The 22,931-nt window shown below is 34.6% G+C and overlaps 1 protein-coding gene across 4 annotated transcripts in view; it reads left to right on the plus strand.

Annotated features, from left to right (window-relative positions):
• The window catches only part of LOC136835889 (sodium- and chloride-dependent transporter XTRP3A), a 212,825-nt gene that overhangs the window by 188,818 nt on the left and 1,076 nt on the right, over positions 1-22,931 (plus strand). Inside the window, exons 10-11 of one of the 4 annotated variants that reach the window (XM_067099736.1) lie at positions 16,569-16,611; positions 20,267-22,931. The exon at positions 20,267-22,931 is cut by the window's right edge and continues 350 nt beyond it. In XM_067099736.1, coding sequence (XP_066955837.1) covers positions 16,569-16,611; positions 20,267-20,271 — 48 coding nt within the window. In that variant the 3' untranslated portion in view covers positions 20,272-22,931. Of the gene's footprint in view, positions 1-856; positions 962-16,568; positions 16,612-18,475; positions 18,556-20,266 lie in introns of those variants that run through there. The other 3 variants (XM_067099735.1, XM_067099733.1, XM_067099734.1) reach the window with 3 other exon arrangements.

Genomic DNA, 22,931 nt, shown 5'->3' on the forward strand with positions numbered 1-22,931 from the left:
TCTAAATAACATATTAATCTGCAAAGGTTGCTTTTTAACTGGATTAGCTTGTAACTTACAATGGGTTCTTTGTATCTATGGATAATGTACAAAGATGGTTTCTGTATCTTTTAAGAGATTGTAATGTTGCAAGGAAGTCTAATACAAACAAAATTTTCACTAATACAGTGTTACAGTGAGAAAAATTATGGAACGTCATCAGACCTGCTGATGCAGCTTGATTTTCTTTTTCTACTTAAGTTATGTGAAATGTTTATAAAATTGATGAAAATAATGCAAATAGTATCTCATTTAATAGTGAGCACATTGATTTCTGGATATAAATTCTAAGATCCTATGTTTCTGGTAGGCTGTAGTGGCATTGCACAGTAGTTTTAGAAAATTGCCACTAGTAGCTGTTAACGTCTTGTAAATCTGTGCACTTATGTGGTAAGTCTTTAAAGAGATAGTACTCTGAATGGAGAGTTGTGCTTATAAGTAGGTTTCAGTGTGCTGACTGTACCAATTGGAGAGTTGTGCTTATAAGTGGGTTTCAGTGTGCTGACTGTACCAAAAATGTAATTTTTAATTCATATATGGCTTTTGTGAAGAACAGCTATGTAAATTGTTTGTTTTTAATGGTAACAGTATTTTTTAAAGGTAGAAATCATTAACATTGAGTCTTGATTTGACAGAGGATTTCTAATAGCCCCCAAAGAAAGAGAGGAGGGTCATTATAAGGATAGTGAAGTTTTTCCTAGGAGGAATCCAGTACTGTATTATGATAACAGAAAGGAATTGGGGATAAACTGACTTGAACATCCATCCTGATGTTGCATGCACCATTGATACTCGATGCATAATCTCTTTCTTGCAGCCCATGCCTCGCACTGACACTTCTGATAGTGAATGGACACGTCTCTTCATTGATAGGGTAGACTCTTCCAACAGCCTTGATGACAATCTGTAAAGTGAGGTTGAGGTGTGTAGGGAAGCCATTGATAGATAATGCTATTCGTGATTTTGAATAACTTTAATCATGGGTTGCCAAAGACATGAAACTGTGTCCATGTTGGTGAAGTGCCGAGATTACAGAGATTTCAGCCAATCCGATTATAAGTTTTCTGTTAGTTACTGGACACAGGCATAAGCTGCTTCTCCTCACTACCCTCACCTAAGAAGGATGTTCAAATGATTGGCTGTTTTATGTAACTTGGTTCATCACGTGATTCTTGTGTGTAATTTACTGAAAGTAGATGAGCCATTAATGTTATTTTATCTTTTGTAGTTGCGATTGCATTAGGGATAATATAGTTATAACTAATATTATTAATCGTTTTTGCTCCATAGAAAGTATTCTTATCCCTTACTAACAAAAATTTTGTACCTAATTTGCTTCAAGTAGAGAGTATTAATTAAGGAAATGACCACCTGAATGAAGTCTTTACTCGATTGTCTCACTGTAACACATTTTTATACCATCCCTAGAACCAGACTTCTTCATAAAATAGGATGAAGTGTAAAAGTAAGTATGAGAAATAGTACCCAACAGCTGTGCAACAAACATACCTCTTAAGAACCAAAGAATGCATTTGGTTGCTTTAACTGCTTTCCTGATAAGCACACCAAGGTTGCATTTCGGAGGATTTCTTAAAATGAGTCCAGCCTCTGTTTCTGTATATTTTCTTTGCTTTCTGTGCTACTCATTTTCTGCACAGATAGACTATTGCATTGTCATAGATACACTCTTTGGCAGGTTCCCTTATGCTAGTCCTTGTGATCACTCCCCCTTCGTGCATTAATCTTTCACCCGGCACCTGATGGTTTCCTTGAACTTTATATTTGTTTCCACACTGATCATTTATAGACACATTGTAACTGTTAAATTTCATAGATATAATATAGAATTTGTGTCTGCACTCTTTCTACAGGTGAACATTAGCATAGCACACTGTATTGTCTTTGTTCTGAACAGACTTATTGATTGTATAGCAAAATGTTAGTGTACGTTTGTCCCATTATTTTTTAACTGGCTCTTGTGTAGTATCTGATTTCATTTGTACCCTTTTTTATAGTGTTTATGCTCTGTTCATACTTTTGTGTTCAGGGGACTATAGATATGTAAATGTCAGTATAGTTCATATCTAATACTTCCTCATAGCAGTGCTTACTGTTTGGTATAACAACTCATTTTATCCTTGCCTGCATCATCTAAAAAGAGCTAAAATTTTCAGTATTGTGATTTTTTTATGTTTTCTGACCCCTGATTGTTTATGTTGTAGGTTCAGTGCTCTTTGTTTGTAATACAGGTACTCTGTTTTTTACGTGTAAAGGTAAAATGTAAATGCACTATATTAATGTGAGCTATTAGTTACTTTTGAAACCTGGGAGAAACTATTTCACGGTAGAATTCTTCAGAACTAAATTAGGTAGAAGCTTTCTTAATTAAGCCTAAAAGCACTGTATTAAGCTTGTGAAGTCAAGGAAAATTATGCATTGTATTACCCATTAGTATTTAAGAGTTCTTGAATTAAAAATTCCCCATATCGTAGTGACCCTTAACCTCACAAGAGACTTGAATAGTGATAAATTATAGTTATTAAAACATTGTACAATTAAGGTTTTACAGTAAAATTATATTGTATTTAGTTTTAGGTTTGGGAAACACACCTAGCCTGTATTTATCATTTCATAAGGTGGGCTCCTAACAGATATTATTTATAATCATATATTGGCCTCTTTTCAGTTTACCTAACATAGGAAGAAGAATAACATCTGTCTCATTTCATTCAAATCTCTTTTCTCACCTTTCATGAACTGCATGGATGTGACAGTTAGCAACTGTATATAGCTACTGTTCTTCAAAGCTTTGCTATGCATCCCCTACCATGATTTGAAAAGGGCATACTCCTTTATCCAACTTTCTATTTCTACTGAAAAACTTGGTCCAAAGCGAGAAGTTCGGCCTCCCAAACAAATTACTGTACAGTAATGAGCGCCTTTTGCAGCTGTGGCAATCTAGTCATACTGAATTTAATTTTCTTTTGGCAGTCCCTGCACTCTTCTTGCTACATTGTTCGTTTTATGCACTGCCTATTCTTCATTTCAGCATCCAGAACTTGAAGGAATCAGTATGATTAAGTGGGTTGAATGCGTGTGAAGTACTCCTAGCTGTTGGCAGGCAAATCAAAGCTCTATACATCCTTCCTTTGTATTCATCTTAAACTTTATAATATGACTTGTAAATCAATGGTGTGCTCTTCTGTTAACCATGCATATCTTTGAACTCTCCTCAAGGTTTGTTCTTTCAGGGCTTGTTGACCCCAAACCATCACGAGGGTGGACAGTCGGGAGATCTGCAACACTTGCATACCACTTGCATACCATACAACATTCATAATTGACAGACATCTTCAGAACAAAATGTTTTCAGACCTAGCATACTAACCTCTCACAATCATGAATCCTGGCAAACCGTGTAGATTTGGAAAGTGAAGTACATTTCATTAGCAGGATATACTGTTTGAGCATCATAATAATATGCAATTTTAGCAGTGAAGCAGTGCACCAAAAGCCCCTTGTTTCTCTTGGGCAATACAAAAATTGTTTCAATCACTGGAAAATGTATACCTTGGATGCACTGTACCCTTTAGAACTTCTCTCTTCCATAGAGACGTAGGTTCCCGTTGGCATCCTTTTCCAGAAGAACCCGGATTTGTCAAGATAGAGCATATGTTTAAGGTTGTATCAGCTTTCCACCATGCCCCCTTTTAAGCAGGTATGGCAATGGAGTTGCTCTTGCCACATCTATAATGTTTGGATTCATGTGGGTTTCTTATTCTCTGCAAGTGTATGTGGTTCTCAGACCTCAAAAGCCATTCATTGCTGGTATCAATTGGTCTCATTTCATTTGGTGATCGTTCTTCACCGTCACTCACCACTGCTGTCTTAGGTTGCCTCATCTCACAGGAATATTATTCTTGAAATGATGTGTAATTCACATATGTCATTTAGTTTTCATTTGTCATCTTACAATAACCACTTAGCACTTAACAGCATAAAAACCAGCACTTTATATTTGAAAAATCCTTTTTTATGGTTGAAAATTACAAATGAGCACACAAGTTGTTCTCACAAGTGTTTTCCTTTCACATTTGCAATTGCTTTAGATTTCATTCGCAATGTACCACTTTCCTCCCCTTGCATTTTTTGCAGGAGGGTACACATTTTGTTTCTGACTGCCAACTTTGAACGAAGTTTCATTCAGTATAAAGAAAAAAAAACTCATTTTACACAGCAAAAGAGCAGCTCATATACAAGACCTGAAATAGATCATGAAAGAATCACCTCATAATCTTTCACTTTTTAGTGTTAGTTTTGTGATGTATACAAATGGTCACTTTTTAAATGTTTTACTTTAGTAACCACTCAAAACTGCATATGTCATGCTGGAAAGTTTCAGTTTTTTTTTTAACTACATACTACTGAGAATCAAGTTTTTTATTTTGAATCGTATGACGTTTTGTATATTCATAAGTTTTTTATGGGTACTTTTGAATATTATGCTTAAAATTTGCATAATTTATTCTTCACAGTCAAGATTGGTATGGTGTTTTATTTTTTCTTGAATCATTTTCAGAGTGACTTAATCTACCAAAAGATAAATGACATTTATGAGAGGTACAGTTTCATGATCCCAAATATAGTTTTTCACCCAATTAGCAAATACTACTTTTGAGCCTCTTACTAATGAATGCTTTGCATTCCTGAAAATGAGGCTTTATATATCCAAAATTTAATTATCTAAAACAGAGGCTTGTGTAATTTTGGTTTCAGTTAACAATTCAAGAGCGCACTCCATAGTAAAATCTCTCGTGACACTTAAGCATGAACATTCCCTGATTGTCTTTTTATAGGAAATAAATTCATATCTGGTTCTTGTTTAATATATCAAGTAATGAAATGATGTCAAGCAAGTTTGTTACATAAGTATAAAGGAAGGCTGAAGTAAGAGTGCATAGAAATTTTATTATCACCTGTAACTTTCTTATTAATACTTCATTAATTGTATATATTACCTTATAAATTAGATGCAGAGATTATCTGTCAATGTAAAAGTAAACTTTACAGGTGTAGAAATATCAGGATACATCAGGGTACTTCATAGTAGAAGCTTGTAGAAAAGCTTACAAAATATTGTATATCACTGTAGCATTTTTGTTTTTACTCAGAAACCTGTTTTCAAGCTCCTGAACATTTCTGAGTTAAAAAAAAAAAGAGAGATTTTCTTTCTCTCTGAGACTGCACCAGTTTTTTAGGCTATATAGCTGAAAATCATGTTTGTAATACTGTATATGTAGTGTGACTACACATTTATTCATCAAGTTTGAAGCTGAACTGATGACAGTAGCTTTACATATAAGTAAATGTCTGATGTGTGGCACTAATGGGGGAAAGATGAAAAGTCTAATAATCACAAAATTATAGGCATAGGTCTGTTCCCTTGTAGTGTATAACAACAGTTTCACATGAGAACTGAATGATGCACCAAGGTTGTATCACTTGAAACACAAGAACTGTATGGAGCTCATTAGGACGAAAAACTTACATAGCATTCATCTCTCTCTTAATCTTTTTGATCTCTTACCATTTTTGTACTAGAGTATAATAGCAAAAGAAATTGTATTAAGTCAGGAATAATGCTATTTGAATACTATCACATGCTCAGATTTATTTGTTGCTTTTGATTTATTCCAAAAATATTAATGGCACTTTTTGCAGTACAGCCTACCTTGCATCAAGTACTTGTCCTGAACAGAGCACTTTTTTTTTTTTGCCATATTTATTTATCTTGATGCCCTGATTTCTTTTGAAGTGTGTTTCCTATATATATATATATATATATATATATATATATATATATATATATATATATATATATATATATATATATATATATATATATGTATATATGTATATATATGTATGTATGTATTTTTATGAGTGAGGGACAAACTTTTGGATACATCAGACTACTTTTGATAGCACTAAAGCAAATGCTTCAAAGCTGCTACTACCAAAAGAAAAGCTATGTAAAAGTCCAATATTTACTTATTTTTTCTCTATACTGTATAGGAAGAACCAGTTTCACTAAAACAATATTTTATTTTACCGATAAACCGTGGTGGGAATTTCTGGAAAAGTTGATGAGAAAAATTTGAGATTAAATTTCCATTCAGTTTACTGGGAATTTTTTTTTGTAATATATATTTATATACAGTAAAGCATTTTATAGGAAATCAGAAATAAGTTTTTTATTATTTAAAAAAAGATTGTTGAATTTCATATTGATATTTTCACAGCACAATTTTCATCAGTAAGAAAGCTTAAATGATCCCATTTGTTTTTAGCATAAAATATCTTTTGTTTATGGCAGGGAAAAGTAGAAAACTTTTGGTAATGATTTTATCACTTTTCATGTAGTTAAGTAAAATTAATAGTATGATCTTATTAAAAGAATGATGTGAAATGATAGCATTAGGTGTTGTTCTATTTAAATATAAGTTGAGAATTCAATGCAGGATGTAGAATGTTGGTTGCTTGAAGAAGTGTATGAAAGCAAATGAAAAATGTGAAATCTTTAAAGTAAAAAGTTTCACTTACTTTTATAGGTTGTTGGTGGCAATCATATATTATAATAAACTTTGGTAATCAGTTAGTATGAAAATTAGATTTTTGAAGTAATGTAAGGTCATTTTTTATATATAGGCAGTCCCCGGTTAATGGCGGGCTCGGTTATTGGCGATCCGGTTTTTTGGCGCTTGTCTAGCGTCAAAAATCGGTGATTTTCAGCGCCAATAAATACCTAACAGAGGCAACGAAAACCAAAAATCACCGGTTTTCAGTTATTTAGCAATTTAAACATTGTCACGCCATCAAAGTCTAGAACCTCTGCAATAATGTATAACAGGTTTTGATGTAGGAAAAACCTATTTTTGGTAACTGCTGTGAGTCCTCAAAGAAGTAACATTCTCATGGTCCCCCCAGGCTCCATAAGACACCAGCCAGTTACAAAGAATTTTCTTAGAGTTGGTCTTGGCCAGAATAGCTCTTGTTGGCACAGTGATAAAATAGAAAGGACCCAGGACAGGAGGGCTCTATCTCCTGTCCAACAACAACTACCTCGGCTCTCTATGTTTCGCACAGATGTGGCAACAGCATAAGTCTGCTTTCTTCATTACATGTCGGGGTCTGTGCAAGATAAATGTTCACCCCAGTCCCATGCCTTTTAGTCAGGGAAAGTGGGTGGGTTTGAGGACTCGCAGCGGCTACAAAAAATAGGTTTTCATACGTAAAAACCTGTTAATAGCGTAGCTGCAGTTTGTCCTCAAAGGAGCTTGCAAAAGAAATTGCCAGGTAACAAAATGGCTTAGCTCTTAATAAATAAATCCCAACAACCCAGATTAATTTTTGATCCGAGGTATAGTCACAGGTTATTAACCATTTTCTTTATTCCGAATACCCATAGGGATTGGCAATAAAGAACAGGAAAAACACACAAACCAATACAGTATATGTATTATTCTTTGTGGTTAGAAGGTGACATTATGTTGGGTCTGGCTGAGGGATTATTATGCCCTCCCCAGCAGTATCTCAGCATGACCACCACTCATGGCAATAGTGTTTCAGGGATTTTTATTTAGGGTAAAGTCACAGGTTATCAACCGTTTTCATTATTCTGGATACCCATTCGGGTCTGGCAATAAAGAACAGGAGACACACGAACTTATAAATGCATTACCCATTATGGTTCTACAGTGACTTACCTTATTATGTCGGGTCTGGTTGCAGGACTATTGTGCTTTCATCAGTTCAGGAATACTGTCTCTAATAACCACTCCATACACTCGAAGACTTCTTCGAAGGAAACATTTCAGAAATGTTTCCTTCGAAGAATTCTTTGAGTGTATAGAGTGGTCATTAGAAATAGTATTTCTGAACTGATGAAGGCACAATAATCCTGCAGCCAGACCTGGCATAATTAGGTAAGTCAGTGATGTGCTCACCTTTTACATGTCATGTGACTTAGGAAAGGAGTAGGGTCTGCCTTTTTTTTTTTTTTTTTTTTTTTTTTTTTTTTTTAATGAAGGCCAGTAAAATGATTCTTAGCCAATGTAGAGATGGTGGTTTGTTTGTGCTAAGGTGTAGGAAAAAAGGACCATCTGAGAGGTTTGCCATGACATCTTGGTGCTTGAACTGGGCATATTTTTGATAAAATACTGAGTTCCTTTGTCAGAAAAGGGGATTTTCCCTTTAAAAAGGTTCTTATTCTTGGCCGGTAGTGGTAGGGTAGGAGACAACAGCAAATGACAACTAGGTATATTAGTGATGAAATGTTATCCTTGTCTAAGAGAGCCCAGTACACCAATCTGAGCTCCTGATGCCAAAGCGGTCAAGAAGACTGCCTTTTGCATATGATTTGTAGTTGTATTGGGCCCGTGAATTGAGGGGATGACAGAGTTGAAGAACCTTATTTAGGGACCAGGTATTGGGAACCTTACAGGAGCTGGGCTTTTGCAGTATAAAAGACTGGAGAATGGAATTAACAACTCCTATAGTAGAATAAATTCCAAACCATAAGGCAAGGGTTTTGCCAATGCTGCCTTGTATGCCCTGGTTGTTGAAATAGCAAGGTGCTTGACCTCAAAAAATAATAAAATGTAAACCTATTTTAACTGGGCTCTCAGTGTGGAGGTAATCTAACCACATTTTCCTAACGGACTAGTATGTTGGATAGGTGAGGTCCGTAGTTTTTGCTGAAGAAATATGGAACTAATGAATGTTTGGCTAATTTGGGGCCACTAGGCAAGCAGTTTCGTTGTTCAAAGCTTTCGAAATCTGGGTTAATGAAGGAAAAAGGTGTATCGTCCTCCATTTGTTTCAGTCTTGTAGAAATGCATCTCTTGCTATTGCCTGAATGTCCAGGTTCAGAGACACATACACTGGAAGTTGATGGTTCTTGCATGTGGCAAACTGGCCCACTAACTGATTGTAGAAGCATGTTAGCGGATATAAGCCATTGCAGTCACATTGTCCAGGAACAAGAAAATTTGGGTCCCTTTTGTAGGTTTCAATTTTTTAACAACCAAATAGCCCCTGGAAGCTGGTATGACACTCCCTCAGAACAGGTGACCATCTTACCCCTAACTGACAATCCTCCCAATGGCCTGCCCAACCTGTCAAAGAGGCATCCGTATGTATTATCACTCGTACAGATGGTGGAGCCAGGTTGGCTTGCTTGCCAGAGATCCCTTCCAGGTCCGTGGACAGATTATCTTCCTGATGTCAGATGAAGGCAGTCACAAAGCCTTTTCCTGGCATGTGAGAGCCAGACTGTTAAATCCTACAGTCAAAATCTCAGGATTAGATCTACCATGGACTCAAACTGTAACAGGCCCAGACTTCGTTCCATTTGTCGTCTGGAAAAGCAGGGCTGTGCAAGGAATCTTCTAAGTCCTCCCTTATTCTGATTTGATTGCTTTGGGAAGAGACATCTGGCCACAAAGAATAGCCCAACAAAGTCCCAGCCTAAGAAAGTCTGCTGGATGTAAGGTGGGACTTGTTCCTAGTACAGTATTAGGAACCTTTTGACTGGAGTCTGTCGACTACCACTCTCATATTTCGTCAGCACTCTTCTCTGGTGGCTCCCCAGATTAGCCAGTCATCTAGAAAGGCAACTAGTTAAAATCCTTCATTCTTGAGCCCCCATAAAATAGTTACAGTATACAGTATTTAAAAATTTATGCAAACAATGTTTTTCAAATTTGATGGGTCAAGGATCACCTTTCATTCAGAGGAAGAGTGGTGGTAAATAAAGTCACCTCTCTCTATGGTCCGCTTTTAAGAGGGAGTGATTTTTTGGGAAAAAAAAAATGCTTTTAGTGGTGGGGGAGGGTGAGACCATCTCTGCCCAAGCCCATTGAGAATTATACCACGTCCCCCATAGATAGGACTTCCATTGCATGTTATTTTGTAGAAGACAGCTGCAACCATACAAGTGCCTTGTAGTGCTCAGTCCAGGAGTTAATTTTTCTTTCCCATGGTAGGAGAGTCTTCTTTGCTTTGAAAGGGGTGCTGATGCCATTGTTTTCCTTTCTTCTGTTGTCTGAGGGGTCCTAAAAGTAGTGACTGTATCCTTGTACGGCTCTGACCCTCACCAAGATTTCTGAGGGTCAAGAACAGTATATATTGTGCAATTCTGTTGTCGGGCTCATTCAATGGGTTGTGCAACAACAGACTTCAAAAAGGGTTCCAACAGATAGGGGAAGAAAACAATAGGGAGGTTACATTGGGAAGTGAAATGGAGCCCACCAGTGCTTCCTTTTAAGCCTTAAAGCAACACTCCAGAAAGTAGTAGAGTACTTCCAATAGGATCTACTTAGTTGTTTTGGCTACTGCAGTGAACATTGTTCTGGAAGACAGTGAAAGCTCTTTAATAGGTGGAGCCTAGCACAAAACTCAGCCATGGCTGTCTCAAGATTTTTCTCGTAGGGTCCCAAATCTCTGGGTAGCCATGTCCAATGGGAGCTTTGTTCTCTCATAAGAGGACAGATGTTGCTCATTCCTTTATAGCACTATCAGATACTGGGATGGAGGAGACAAATGGCTTTATTTCTGCCATGAAATCTTGTTTCTCAGTCATCACAAAATTCTGAAATTCCGTTTTCACACGACTGATTGTTATAAAAGTGAAGAGACAGACAGCTGATGCCTCCCAGAGAGGTTATTGGCTTTGTAAAATAGTTGTTGTACTATATTTTCTATTAAAATGGTTGCTTCTGTGTGGCTTTCATTGCTATATTATGAGGCAGAATAACTGTCTCCTTCAACGGTTTCTAAATTCTTATTGAAGGAGGGATCAAGTGCCTTTCAGTATTGGGAAAGGCTGCTCTGTCCCAAAATTTTTATGTTCTCAACTTCAATAAGTTTTCCTTTCATTAATGAGGTATTTTCCATCTGGAGAAAGGATGCACATTAAGGTGTCTCACCATTGGTTATCAGTACCCTTCAAAGGGGCAGATACTGGTGTCCATACTACATTCTGATTTGAGGTTTTATTGTCCAACCTGGTCTCATTTGTTACCAGTTGGAGCTCTGAGAGTACATAGGCTGTCTCTTATTATCCATTCTGATTTTACCCAGTTCCCATGTCCTAAGATTTTTGGTGAGAAACCTATCTTCTGTCTGGGCAGGCTGTGCAACCTCTCAATCCTCTAGTTTAAAGGATGAGAAATTTTTACATATCACACCTGATTCCATATCCAGGACAGACCTGGATTCCTCTTGGGAATCATGGATAGCATCTCTATACTGATGCCCAGTAGCAAGTGAGTCCTCAAAGGTTACACAAAGGAGTTACACTCTCTTGGGGTCATCCTTTATGCTGTTCATGATTTCCTTCCAGAATTCTGAAAGTACTGCAAGCGAAATTTTCCCATCAGGGAACCCTGCATGAAGTGATGAGTCAAGGCAGTCGTATCACCACACCATGGCAGTATAGAAAGTACAGCAAGCTGAATTTCCTATCGGGGCACCCTGCATGAACTGATGAGCCAAGTCAGTTGTATCATCACTGCCTGACATAGAAAGTGCATTAAGCAGAATTTTTCTATCAGGGAAGCCTGCATGAACTGATTGAGCCAAGGGTAGGGTGGCCAGACATCCTGCTTTAGGAAGGACAGTCCTGTTTTTGAGCACTCTGTCCTCTGTCCTGCTTCACCTCAAGAAGGACGCTAATTTGTCCTGCTTTTTGGGTCTGTCTAAAAAAATACACATACTAATACTAAAAATATAAATAAATACAAATACATATACTAAAATAGGCCAATAATTTTATATAGTGGCTGTTGGCACAGTTAGGAACACTAGGCATGGAGCCGCAGTGTACTTGTATAAAGGCCAGTTTACACTATGACGTTTGCGGTGCCGCATAAGTCACCTCTACCAGCATATGCCTGCCCACCTTGGCGATGCTTCATGTTGCATATAATCATGTTTAATTTAGGTTAAAAATTGGTGTTGGCAAAAAAAATTGTCCTTTTTGGGAATTTGTAAATGGCCACCCTAGCCAAAGGTAGTCGTATCACCACTGCCTGGCAGTATAGAAAGTACAGCAAGCAGACTTTCTTATTATGGAAGCCTGCATGAACTGATGAGCCAAGGCAGTTGTACTATCACTGCCTGGCAATGTAGAAAGTACAGCAAGCGGAATTTTCCTGCCAGGGAAGCCTGCATGAACTGATTGAGCCATGGCAGTCATATCATCACTGCTTGGCAACTGACTGTCCCCTAGAAGATACAGACACTATATATATATATATATATATATATATATATATATATATATATATATATATATATATATATATATATATATATAGTATATATACTCTATATATATATATAAACACACAGTCAACCTCTTAAATCAAACCTTGGGACCACAGAAAATCCGGGAATATAGAATACATCCTAAGTAAACATAGTCTTGCAAGCTAATTCCACATACAAATAGCCTAGTTGCCGACTTAGCCTACTACTTGGCTAAGTTTTGACCCTGCTTTTTATCATTTTATTACTCATATATTTTCACTTTATCATACACTATAATTTTCATTAAAATAGTGTACTTTACTTAACACATTTAGCCTACATTCCCGTGTTAGCCTAACCGTAAGTCGACTACAGTATTTAACTCTTCTCAGAAGCTCTAGAACATTATCAGTGACTTTCATCGCCTAAATTTACTATCTTCATAATTATTGCAATTAGTTTCTTCGTCATTTATTTTGGTTGTAGAGGTAATGAAGTGACAAAAATAAAGAATGAATTTCACAGATCACTCAGGGCATTTGAACATCGCCGTCAGAACGTAAACAAAGCACACTGCCATCTATTGAGGAAAATGGACTAAACATCGCTAACGGGAGAAACATTTTCTAGCATAGATAAAGATTTATGCTTGCGCTTCTTACCTCTAGCACCATCTGATCTCATGGGTAAAGCTATATAAAAGAAATGATCAAAACCGTATCAACTATAAGTCTTTCAAGCACTCTATGAGTAAGGAATTTGTGTGGTGCCAAATTTGTTTTGATTAAAAGTTTTGACTTTGTTGAACCTTCTCAAGTGGAATCTTTCAAAAATATATATTTATTTTTTCAAGTTAATGTTTAAAACATATTTGACTTCACTCATTTTCATAACTAACAATTATTTTCATACAAACAAAAGAGATATGGCAATTTTTGATGTCGGGAAGTTGTAAACAATGTGTGGTGCCGCCCTTTTGGCAACAAAATGAACTAATGGCGGCTGATTCAAAATTCACGACGAACCACAGGAGTTCCCGGACCACAGAATGCCAGTTTTAAGAGGTTCAGCTACATATATATATACACAGATATATACAGGCAGTCCCCGGTTAACAGCAGGCTCGGTTAACGGCGATCTGGTTTTATGGGGCTTGTCCAGCGACGAAAATCGTGGATTTCCGCTTATCAGCGCTGATAATTGGGTATTTGCGCCGACATACCTAACAGAGGCTCCGATAACTGAAAATCAGCGCTTTTCAGTGCTGATAAGCCCCGAAAATCGCCAATTTTTGGTTAGCGGCGAATTTTGGTTATCATCACACCTTCAGAACAGAACCCCCGCCAATAAACGGGGGCTGCATATTGTGTGTTGGTGTGTGTGTGTGTGTATGTTTGATTATGGTTCTTGGAGCTTCAGGTTTCTTTCTTTGTTTCTTTGTATTTAATACTAGAAATTCGTGTGTAGAAACTATCATGATTATTTCCAGTTAGTCCATTATTTGAACTCTAATATCATCTCATTCAGTTTTCATCCATTTTTCTCCAGTTCCTTTATGTGTAAATATTATTATTTTTTCGCTCTTATGTTTCAATGCTTTAGCACTAAATCGATTCTTGTTTTCGAACGTAATGATACCATAGTTCATAAAGCATTTGCAATGAGATTGACTCTTGTGATATTATGGTCTTTTGATTTGTTTTGGTTAATTTGTAAGACCTGTTTTTACAAATTCATTCATTAGGCCTTAAAACCTTGTGTATTTTAAACCATTGTTGTAGACTTACAAATACTTTTAGCACATTTGCACACTTCTTGTGGGTAGGTCAGTTAGGCCAGAATTATAGAAGTCTTTTCAAAAAACCAACTTTTTAGAGTGAGTTTTTATTTGTTTCATTATATTGTATTTTGATGCTATTAGGTGGTAATGTATATATTTTTGAGAATGAAAAAGGCTTACAAATTATTGATTAATGCCAGGAATAAGTATTGGAATAGCCTGAAAGAATGGGTTCAGAAAGACTGGTTGAAAAGTGTGGATGTGTATAAAATGCTGGTAGTGGAAACACAATAGAATCTACTTAAAGCTAGTTATATTATAGTTCTTGCCCATTCTCTCCCTCTCTGTCTCAAAAGCTAAAAGTAGTTGTTTTAACATTCTTCCCAAAGTATACAGTATTTTATCAGATAGCATTCAAGTACAAATGATTATTGAATCAGAATGAACAGTATTGGTGTTAAATTGCTGGGGGTGGGTGGGGAGTAATTTGCAGTAGTGTTTGTGTCTGTCAAGATAGAAAATTTATTGTAGAGTAATGATACAGCAGGAAAGTTGGTGTTTTATGGGTTTTTTTTTTTTTTTAACCATTTACCATAATTTTTATATTTATATATGCAGTTTTAATGCTGAGAAATTTTGGGATATGTATTTTGAGGGAATTTATTCACAAATATTTTTAATCATTTATATGAGTTGAATAACAGCTCCTGGTTTATGCTTTCATCAAAATATTGCTTTCTTGAAAGTTGTAGCAGATCATATTGGTGAAGAAATTAAAGTAAAAATGTTGAAAGATGAAATGAAAAATAATTTAAAAACAAGAACTATCTATGTCTTGACAATTTGAGAAAACGTCAAAATCCCACTCTTAGCTGAGGCCAACGTTGCCTTCAAACCTGGAAAGTAATTGGACATTATCCCCATAGTATTAGCACTTGCTGTTATTCAAAAGGGCAGCATAGGTTCATCAATCAGCAATTCATGCTTTGCACATATTTTAAGCATTGAATATGCCTGACTAAGAAAAAAATAACCTTATGTTTTTGGTTTGTTTACTAAATTTGCACCTCACTCAGCACTGTCAAATTGTATGCATACTGTATTGTATATGCACACAATTGACCAGTTTTTTTATGTGGACACATTTTACACAAGGACTAAAGTACAGACTTGCAAATATTTTTTGAAGATTGTAGCCGTCTTGTAAGAACCGTTAGTCGTACAGCAGAATTGTAATTTTTTTTATTATAACTTTTTTTTTTACGAATTTTTAACACTTTTAAGATGATTTCTTATAGGAATGGCAGCTGTCTGTTATTTCTTTTTGTGGTACGGGTGTCACTTTCATCAACTTTTAAGATAACTAGTATGAAGACCAATGTAACCCTCAAATTGTGATTGACCTGATAATTCATGTAAATCAGTGCATTAATGCCTTAGCAATATATTTTCAGGGAATACAACCCCAGGATGCTATAGAGTTGTTTAGCCCAGAAATAAAATTCTAGTGCAGCAGAGTTTAACTGTCCAGAACTGCAACTCTAAGCACTGTAGTGTTCATTTTTCAGGAAATAAAAGTCTGTATTGTCAGGAAGAACAACTTTAAGTGCTCTATAGTTATACTGTCAGAAAATGAAACTAAGTGGTGTAGAAATGAATCATTAGAAAGTAAAAGTCCAACTGTTTTAGAGATTTTTGTTCTAATTTGTGAAGTATTATTTTGACAAAAACATTAAAAATGAATTAAAAATAATTAAAAACAATACTGTACTGTTTTTGCTTGACATACTTTACATGTAGCCAAGGAAACTTGTACTTGTAACATGTTTTCAGATATCTGATATTGGAATAAATGCTGTCTCCTTATTATGTAAATGTAGAGGAATCAGTTGGTTTGTAAAGATAATGAAACTTTGTCATTTGTATGTAACATTGTTATTTGTTTAAATTTGTTTGCTTCAGAGGAAGACAAAAGATTCTGCAGTTTGTAAGTCTTTCTATGTAATTGAGGGCAATCTATCACAGCACTGTGGAATCGTTAGTCATTTCTACGTTGTAATAATACATTGCTTACACCAGTTGATGTAGCACACATTCACTTTCAGATTTGAATAGCAATAGCTACCATGGAAGAATTAAGAGTGATATCCCACACAGTGTACTACTTTTTGTGTTTGTCGAGATATTTCAGGTTTAGTTACAAAGAAAAGAACCATTTTTCTTGTAGAGTTGTGCGCTGATACAGCACTTTCAGTATTTGTCTTGGTAGAGTCTATATTTTTTCAACATGACATTTGTCTTTTTGGAATCCAGAATATTTACAGTTTGTTAAACATAAACGTATTATCTTCAGTATTTCACAGAAATTATAAGCATGAGTCCTACAGTTCATCAACAACCTTATTAACAGTATTCTATCTTTCAATTTCATGCTCAGCTCCCACGTCCGGATTCAGGAATTTGGACTATATATAAGTCCAGTGAGTAAATTTTTAATGGTTAGATATACGCATGCCATAGGGGTTTCAGAACTAATTTTCTTTCAGAGATGAAAATTGATCATTAGTCTGTGGAATAGTTTCATTATAAAAGCAACACTGATAAGAGCAATATACACTTCTTGAAGCCTATTGTATATTTCTGTTTTTGTTGTTGTTATTGATTTAAATCACAATTCAAGGTGTTTAAGTCAGGTGTTCTGTGCTATTGCTTAGTACTTATGTTGTTCTAGCAAACTTTAGATATTTTATGATCATGTTTTTGCTTCTTTTCAAAAGAAGTGTTAAGAAATTGTTTACTTTTATTCATATTTAGGCTTGATTAGCAAATGTAATGGTTTCAATCATTTCCCTTCAATAAATAGTCAGAAATAGGCCATATGTGCAAACATCATACCTGTTGGGAAGTTTACATGTGATTTTGTGACAAAGACATAGGAAATTTATTGAAGTCTAAGTGAAAAGTTGAGAACTTTAGTTTGAAGAAAAATTTTTTTAATAGTAATTCAGTTTTACTGACAATCATGCACTATTTGGTGAGCTGATTTGCAGAGTGAAACATGACAGCATCAATCTTCAACTCTGACAGAAAATTGCTTTGTATATTTTTTTTATATTCTTTGATTATGTTAATTGTATCACTGTTGCCGCTTGACAACTTTGAGTTGGTCATAATAAGTCTTGTGGCTGGAAAGTATTTGCCATTGGATATGAGTGATTTATTAGAACGGCATGCATTATATGCATTTTTTCCAACAGCTTTCGTGAATTTAGTATGTATTGTGCCTTCATTAAATATTTTCAAAGCAGTATATTAAATATTGCTTTAAGGCAAAGGTAACTGAAACAAAAACCACGATAACAAAATTATTTAAGCGGCAGATAAAGCAATGTGCTGACATAAACAGTAATGAAGAAAGTCAGACACTTTAATGTAAAGAATATTTTAAACATTGTTATGAATAATTTCCAAAGAAAGAGATAAATGTGAGCATTGTCTTCATTTTTACATTAGAGTTCTTGTGTGACTCAGCATTTGCCAACTTTTAGCAAATACTCATTTAAACAACCATGAAAAATTGGACTACTTGACATTGGCAGTATATTAGCTATGAGTATTTGCAGCAAATCATGAATAATCAGCATAACTATAAACGGGATTACTTTATGTAAAAAAATTGCCCTAAATAAGCATAAATAATACTTATTAACTATAATCCCAAGGCAATAGGTTGCATGATTAAACTTGTTCTGTAGTTTAATAAGTGTTGTGTGAATTTAGAAATTACTTTTGGTAACATGCTACTGTTCATTATATTTTGGTTTTGAAACAGAAATTGTTCGCTTTGATGTGCCGTACGAAAGTTGTTTTCTTGTAGAGACTGGTCTTTTTTTTTTTTATTATTAATTATTACATACTATAGGGTATTTGAATGTGTTGTGCATTCACGCAGATTTTATGTACCTTACTTGCACAATGCGCCAAACGTCGTTTCATCGAATGCACCATTTATTTAGAACCTTGCTCTTTTGGCAGTTGTTGTTTCAGGCCAGTGAGTTAAAAGGCCTATTTAATATTTTAGGACATTCTGTTTACACTTTAAAGGCTGTTTAATCTGGTCTGGTAGGGTCCTCTCAAGCAAAGGTCTCAATAATGTATACATATTGGCATTTGATATATGTAATGTGAAAATAACTACTAATTGGGTAGTGTTTTATCATGCATGAAAAGTATCGTATTACTTTGATAAATGATTATATTTTTTCAAATATCCTTATTCTTTACTTTTTTAATGTTTTTGTTTAGAAGTTTGAAGGCTAATACAGATTTTTGTATGTTTCTCAGGTGTTTCATTTTTGGAAGGAATTATTTTTGAAAGCTCTCCAGGAGGGGTAATGGTTTCTATGTAAATTCTGTACAGTTGCTAAAAATACTGTATCATTGTGTAGAGTATGTATTCTATGTATAATTTTCCAAAGAGTTATCATAAGCGTAGAATAGTGAAGTTAATGCCAGTCATATACTTTCTTTGAGTATGGTATTGCAGAAGGCTGATTTGCTAAGTACTGTACTCTAAATGATGAATTAAGAGACAAATTTTCCAGTTATTAACTTACATAGTATTGTTTGTAGGTTTAGGCCAGCTATATGCTCCTTTTTTAAAATACATTCTGTATGCATAAAGTAACACAAAAAGGTATATCAGCTTTTGACAAAGTAGAATTGATATTTTGCAAAGCTTAAAATGCTGTAGTATATATCAGAACAAAAATTGCTGGATATCTAGAATTTCATTGTTTTCTCTCTCTCTCTCTCTCTCTCTCTCTCTCTCTCTCTCTCTCTCTCTCTCTCTCTCTAAGAGTATTTTCTGTGATTTTTGTGTCATAAATACTCTGTAACAAAGTACATAGTCATAAATACTGTACTCTGTAACAAAGTGCATAAAGAATTGAGTATTAGATATGGTATTGAACATAAAGGAATATAAATGCTGGATATGGGTTTTAACATACAGATATAATAATACCAGATGTGTTTTTAACATAAAGACCTAATAATTTTAGGTAAACTTTTAATGCTATCCCATTTGGATATTTCAGAGTACATCAATGAAGATGCATTAGTCCAAGTTATAAAAATGTAATTTCATTTTCTTATATGCTTATATCTGAAAATGATTTGTGCTTGTTTTCCAATCAGTAAAAACAAGTACAAAGTCTCTTATTGTTATCTTTATTGGTGTATTACATATATTACACTCTTTTATTTCAGTTCTATTAATAACAAATTTGATGCTGGATAAGAGCCACAATAAATTTTAAAGAGGTCAAGACATAGAATTAAGGACTTTTACTTCAAGAGTAGAGAACCTTTGCAAGAAAGTTTATGCACTTTATTGGAAGTCATAATTATCTGAATCCAATGCTTACCTTCCTGAACAAACAGATCTCTTTTGTTAAAACTTAAAATACTCTGTTTTGGGACTTTAGGCCTCAATCTAGGCACAGGATGATTTTCAGTTTCAAATAATAAGCATATGAAAGTCTTTCTTAGGGCAAATTACCTTTGGAGTGATTGACCTTGCTCAAAACAAATATAAAAATGTCAGCAGATATTCCTTACAGGTACTAATCAATTTAGGTAGCAGATATAAACATTAATGGGTTATGTGGTAATCACAGACATACTTTTCATTTTCCAAGAATAGATGAGATTGTTCTGACATGGAATTTAGATTACTGTCTGCTTTATTGTTTTTTATTTGCAATAATTATTTAGATTTAAACCTACCTTTTATGATTTGTTTTGCATGACATTGCTTAGATCTGTATTTGTAAAAAAGGATAGTGAAGTGTAGTGTCTTAATATGTAATGTAAATGCTAAAATGTTTAGTTGTAAATCTGAATCCATCAAAATATGCCATAAGTAGCCATTCAGTGTTCTGCTGAATTAATGTTTTTGCTTGTGAACCAGAATAGGTAATATCTGAATTGTATGATTTTTTATCAAAGAAAGAATCATCACAGTATTCCTTTTTTATGTTTAAGACAATTTTCTTAATCTAGTATCTTGAAATGCTCAGTTTTGCATGTGCACTGCATTTTGATGTAACTGACTTTTTTTTTTTTTTCCAGCTTGAAGAGTATCACGATTCTCCTGCTGGTGAGGATGATGACGATGACGATGGAGGTCTTACGGTACAGGGTGGGAAGTTCCGCATGGAAGTGCTTGATTAGTGTTCCATTGCAACACACACTCATTGCAAGACTGTTTACTGTGAAAATGATTTAGTCCATGAGGCTAAAATTCCTGGCCACTAGCAACAGCCAAGCAGCAGATGTGCAAAAGCAGCTTTCAGTGCGCTGTATTTCTCGGTACATTTGCTTAATAGGAGGTTATCAGCATATGAATCCTAGATCAAATAGTGCCAAATTAAGTTGATTTTATATTGTATTTACTGTACAGTATTAGAACCTTTGGCCATATGAAGAACTGCATTACTGGTGCATGCTTTAGTGTCCAGTATATTCTGAACAACAGCATTTAGCAAAATATTTTGTTAGAAATTAGCGTAGTGTCACATATGATAGCAATAAAGACTAGGACCTTTTTTGAAAGTCTAGTTCTGGTACCTTGAGTAGTGTGTGGGTGCAGTAGCTTTTCTACCGCAGTATGCAAGTGTTTCATGTTTTATCTTGGCCAATTATGTAACATTTTAGGTAGATTCTTGCAGTTAATTAATCTTTGTTTGCAGTTACTATTTTCTTAAGACAGCCTATACATAGAAAGGTTGAAGAAGAAAGCTGAAAGAGTAGGTAATTTCTTGAAAGGTCAAAGTGGTGCACCCTTAAGATATTTTTGTGGTTGTGCCATGCTTGTAAGAATCAGATTTGACTGCAAATTTGTGGTCAAATTTATTGCATTAGTTCTGTGATTTTCATTGAGTTATGCTCAATAACTTTTATTGTTTGTAAAGACTTTATGCTTTTACAGTTATTAAGAAGCCACAGTATTCTGAAACAATCTACACAGTCATATTTGTCTCCAAGGAACAAACGTATATATAATTGTGTTGTCTGTGTGGAGCAAGTTTTATGTACAAAAACCATTCACATTCATTTTATGTACAGAAAAAAACTTTCTTAGTATGCAGAGTTAATGTACTGAAGCAGTTTTAGTTTTCATGTGTTAGATACACAGTAAGTTTTGCATTTTAAATTTCATGTGGCGAGATAAGAATTAGTTACGTCAAGGCTTTTAGATTTTGAGACATGATTTGAAATGACAATTACATTAACTCTTGTTTTATATACTGTGACTTGTTAGGAGAAGTTAGAAGAGATTTGAATGAATTTTGAGTAGAGAATTTTTTCTGTATATGCCATATTCTCATTAGTTTTTATGGATTAGTTTACAGTTGTCTAGAAAGGTAAAAAGTTAGAAGGCACTAATTAATGGTAATTGCTACATGGTAGCTGCAATGGTTCATCAATACTTTGAATGCTTGTGCAAACTTATAGAGTGGTTCATTCTGGTGATTATGTGCATGCCCAGTAAAACACAAGTAGTGAATGAATACTATGAAAAAACCAAGTTGCATGAAGAAAATTAGAATAGGAATGAGTCATTAAAAGGGAATCTAATTTGGTAACATTTAAATAAAAAGTCATTCTGCTGGTGATGGAGGTGGCAACAGGTTGATGTGAGAAGAGTAGTTCCATTAGACACTTATCTTCAGCTATATAAATTGTGTGCCCATCAGAATTGTTTCCATGCACTGTTAATATCAATAATTAATGAGAAAAAATGCCCATGATATTTATTACATCTGTCATCATTATATAGGGGAAATCATACTAATGTTGAGCAGTGTAATCGACGATAAATTTGTATGTTATATGAGCAATGAATATCCCATATTTTATGTAACAAATATAGATGAATTTGCTTTGCACCTACATACATAAATCTGGGATGAAATAATATTGTACCAAGGAACACTATTGCAAAAAATCATACTGTAAACATTACACCAAGATAATTCTATAAATGAAATAGTATGGTCACTAAGACATTGTAGTTAATATGAGTGAGAATGTTCCCGCTGCAATGTGTAACATGAAGCATGCTAACAGAAGCATCAGACAAATGGCCATATTTTCTGTTTCTTTCTTCCATATACAGTACACCTCTTAATGTAAAGTCTATACCCTGTAAACATTACCTTCCATAATAGACCTCAGAATCGCATTGTCTTCAAAGTAGCCGGTTGCATGTTGTGCCTCTTGTTTAGTGAGTGTTCAACTGTCAGTAAATGTAAATTGTTGACCCTTTTAGAAATGAAGTTTCTTCTATTTTTTAAAATGAAATTTCCATGCTGTGTTCTTTACAGGGAATGATTTGTTAAGGAGAAAATGCTCACCAGTTTTGCTTCTCATTAGAAATTTTAAAGTTTTGGGGGAAATCCTTAACTATTCATAGGGAAGAAAATGTAAATACCATTTCTTCTTGATTCTATCAGCTTAATTGTTGAAATCAGATTAAGGAGTAGAAGACACTAGAATTGTAATGAAATGTTTTTATAGCTGTATATAAAAATGAATATTTTTAAGGGTTATGATTTTAACCTTTAGGAGACTAATCTCTGCAGAAATTTAGTTGATTTTATGGAGTACAAGGAATGAATTATTAGAAATCTTTCAATAAATTTATAAAGCTTGATTTTATCCATAAATTTTCTGTTCAAGTTTATACAGTACAGTATATGCTATATTAAAATGATTATACAAAGCAATTATG

Source organism: Macrobrachium rosenbergii, chromosome 55, assembly GCF_040412425.1.
Source record: "Macrobrachium rosenbergii isolate ZJJX-2024 chromosome 55, ASM4041242v1, whole genome shotgun sequence".
NCBI classification, from domain to species: domain Eukaryota; kingdom Metazoa; phylum Arthropoda; class Malacostraca; order Decapoda; family Palaemonidae; genus Macrobrachium; species Macrobrachium rosenbergii.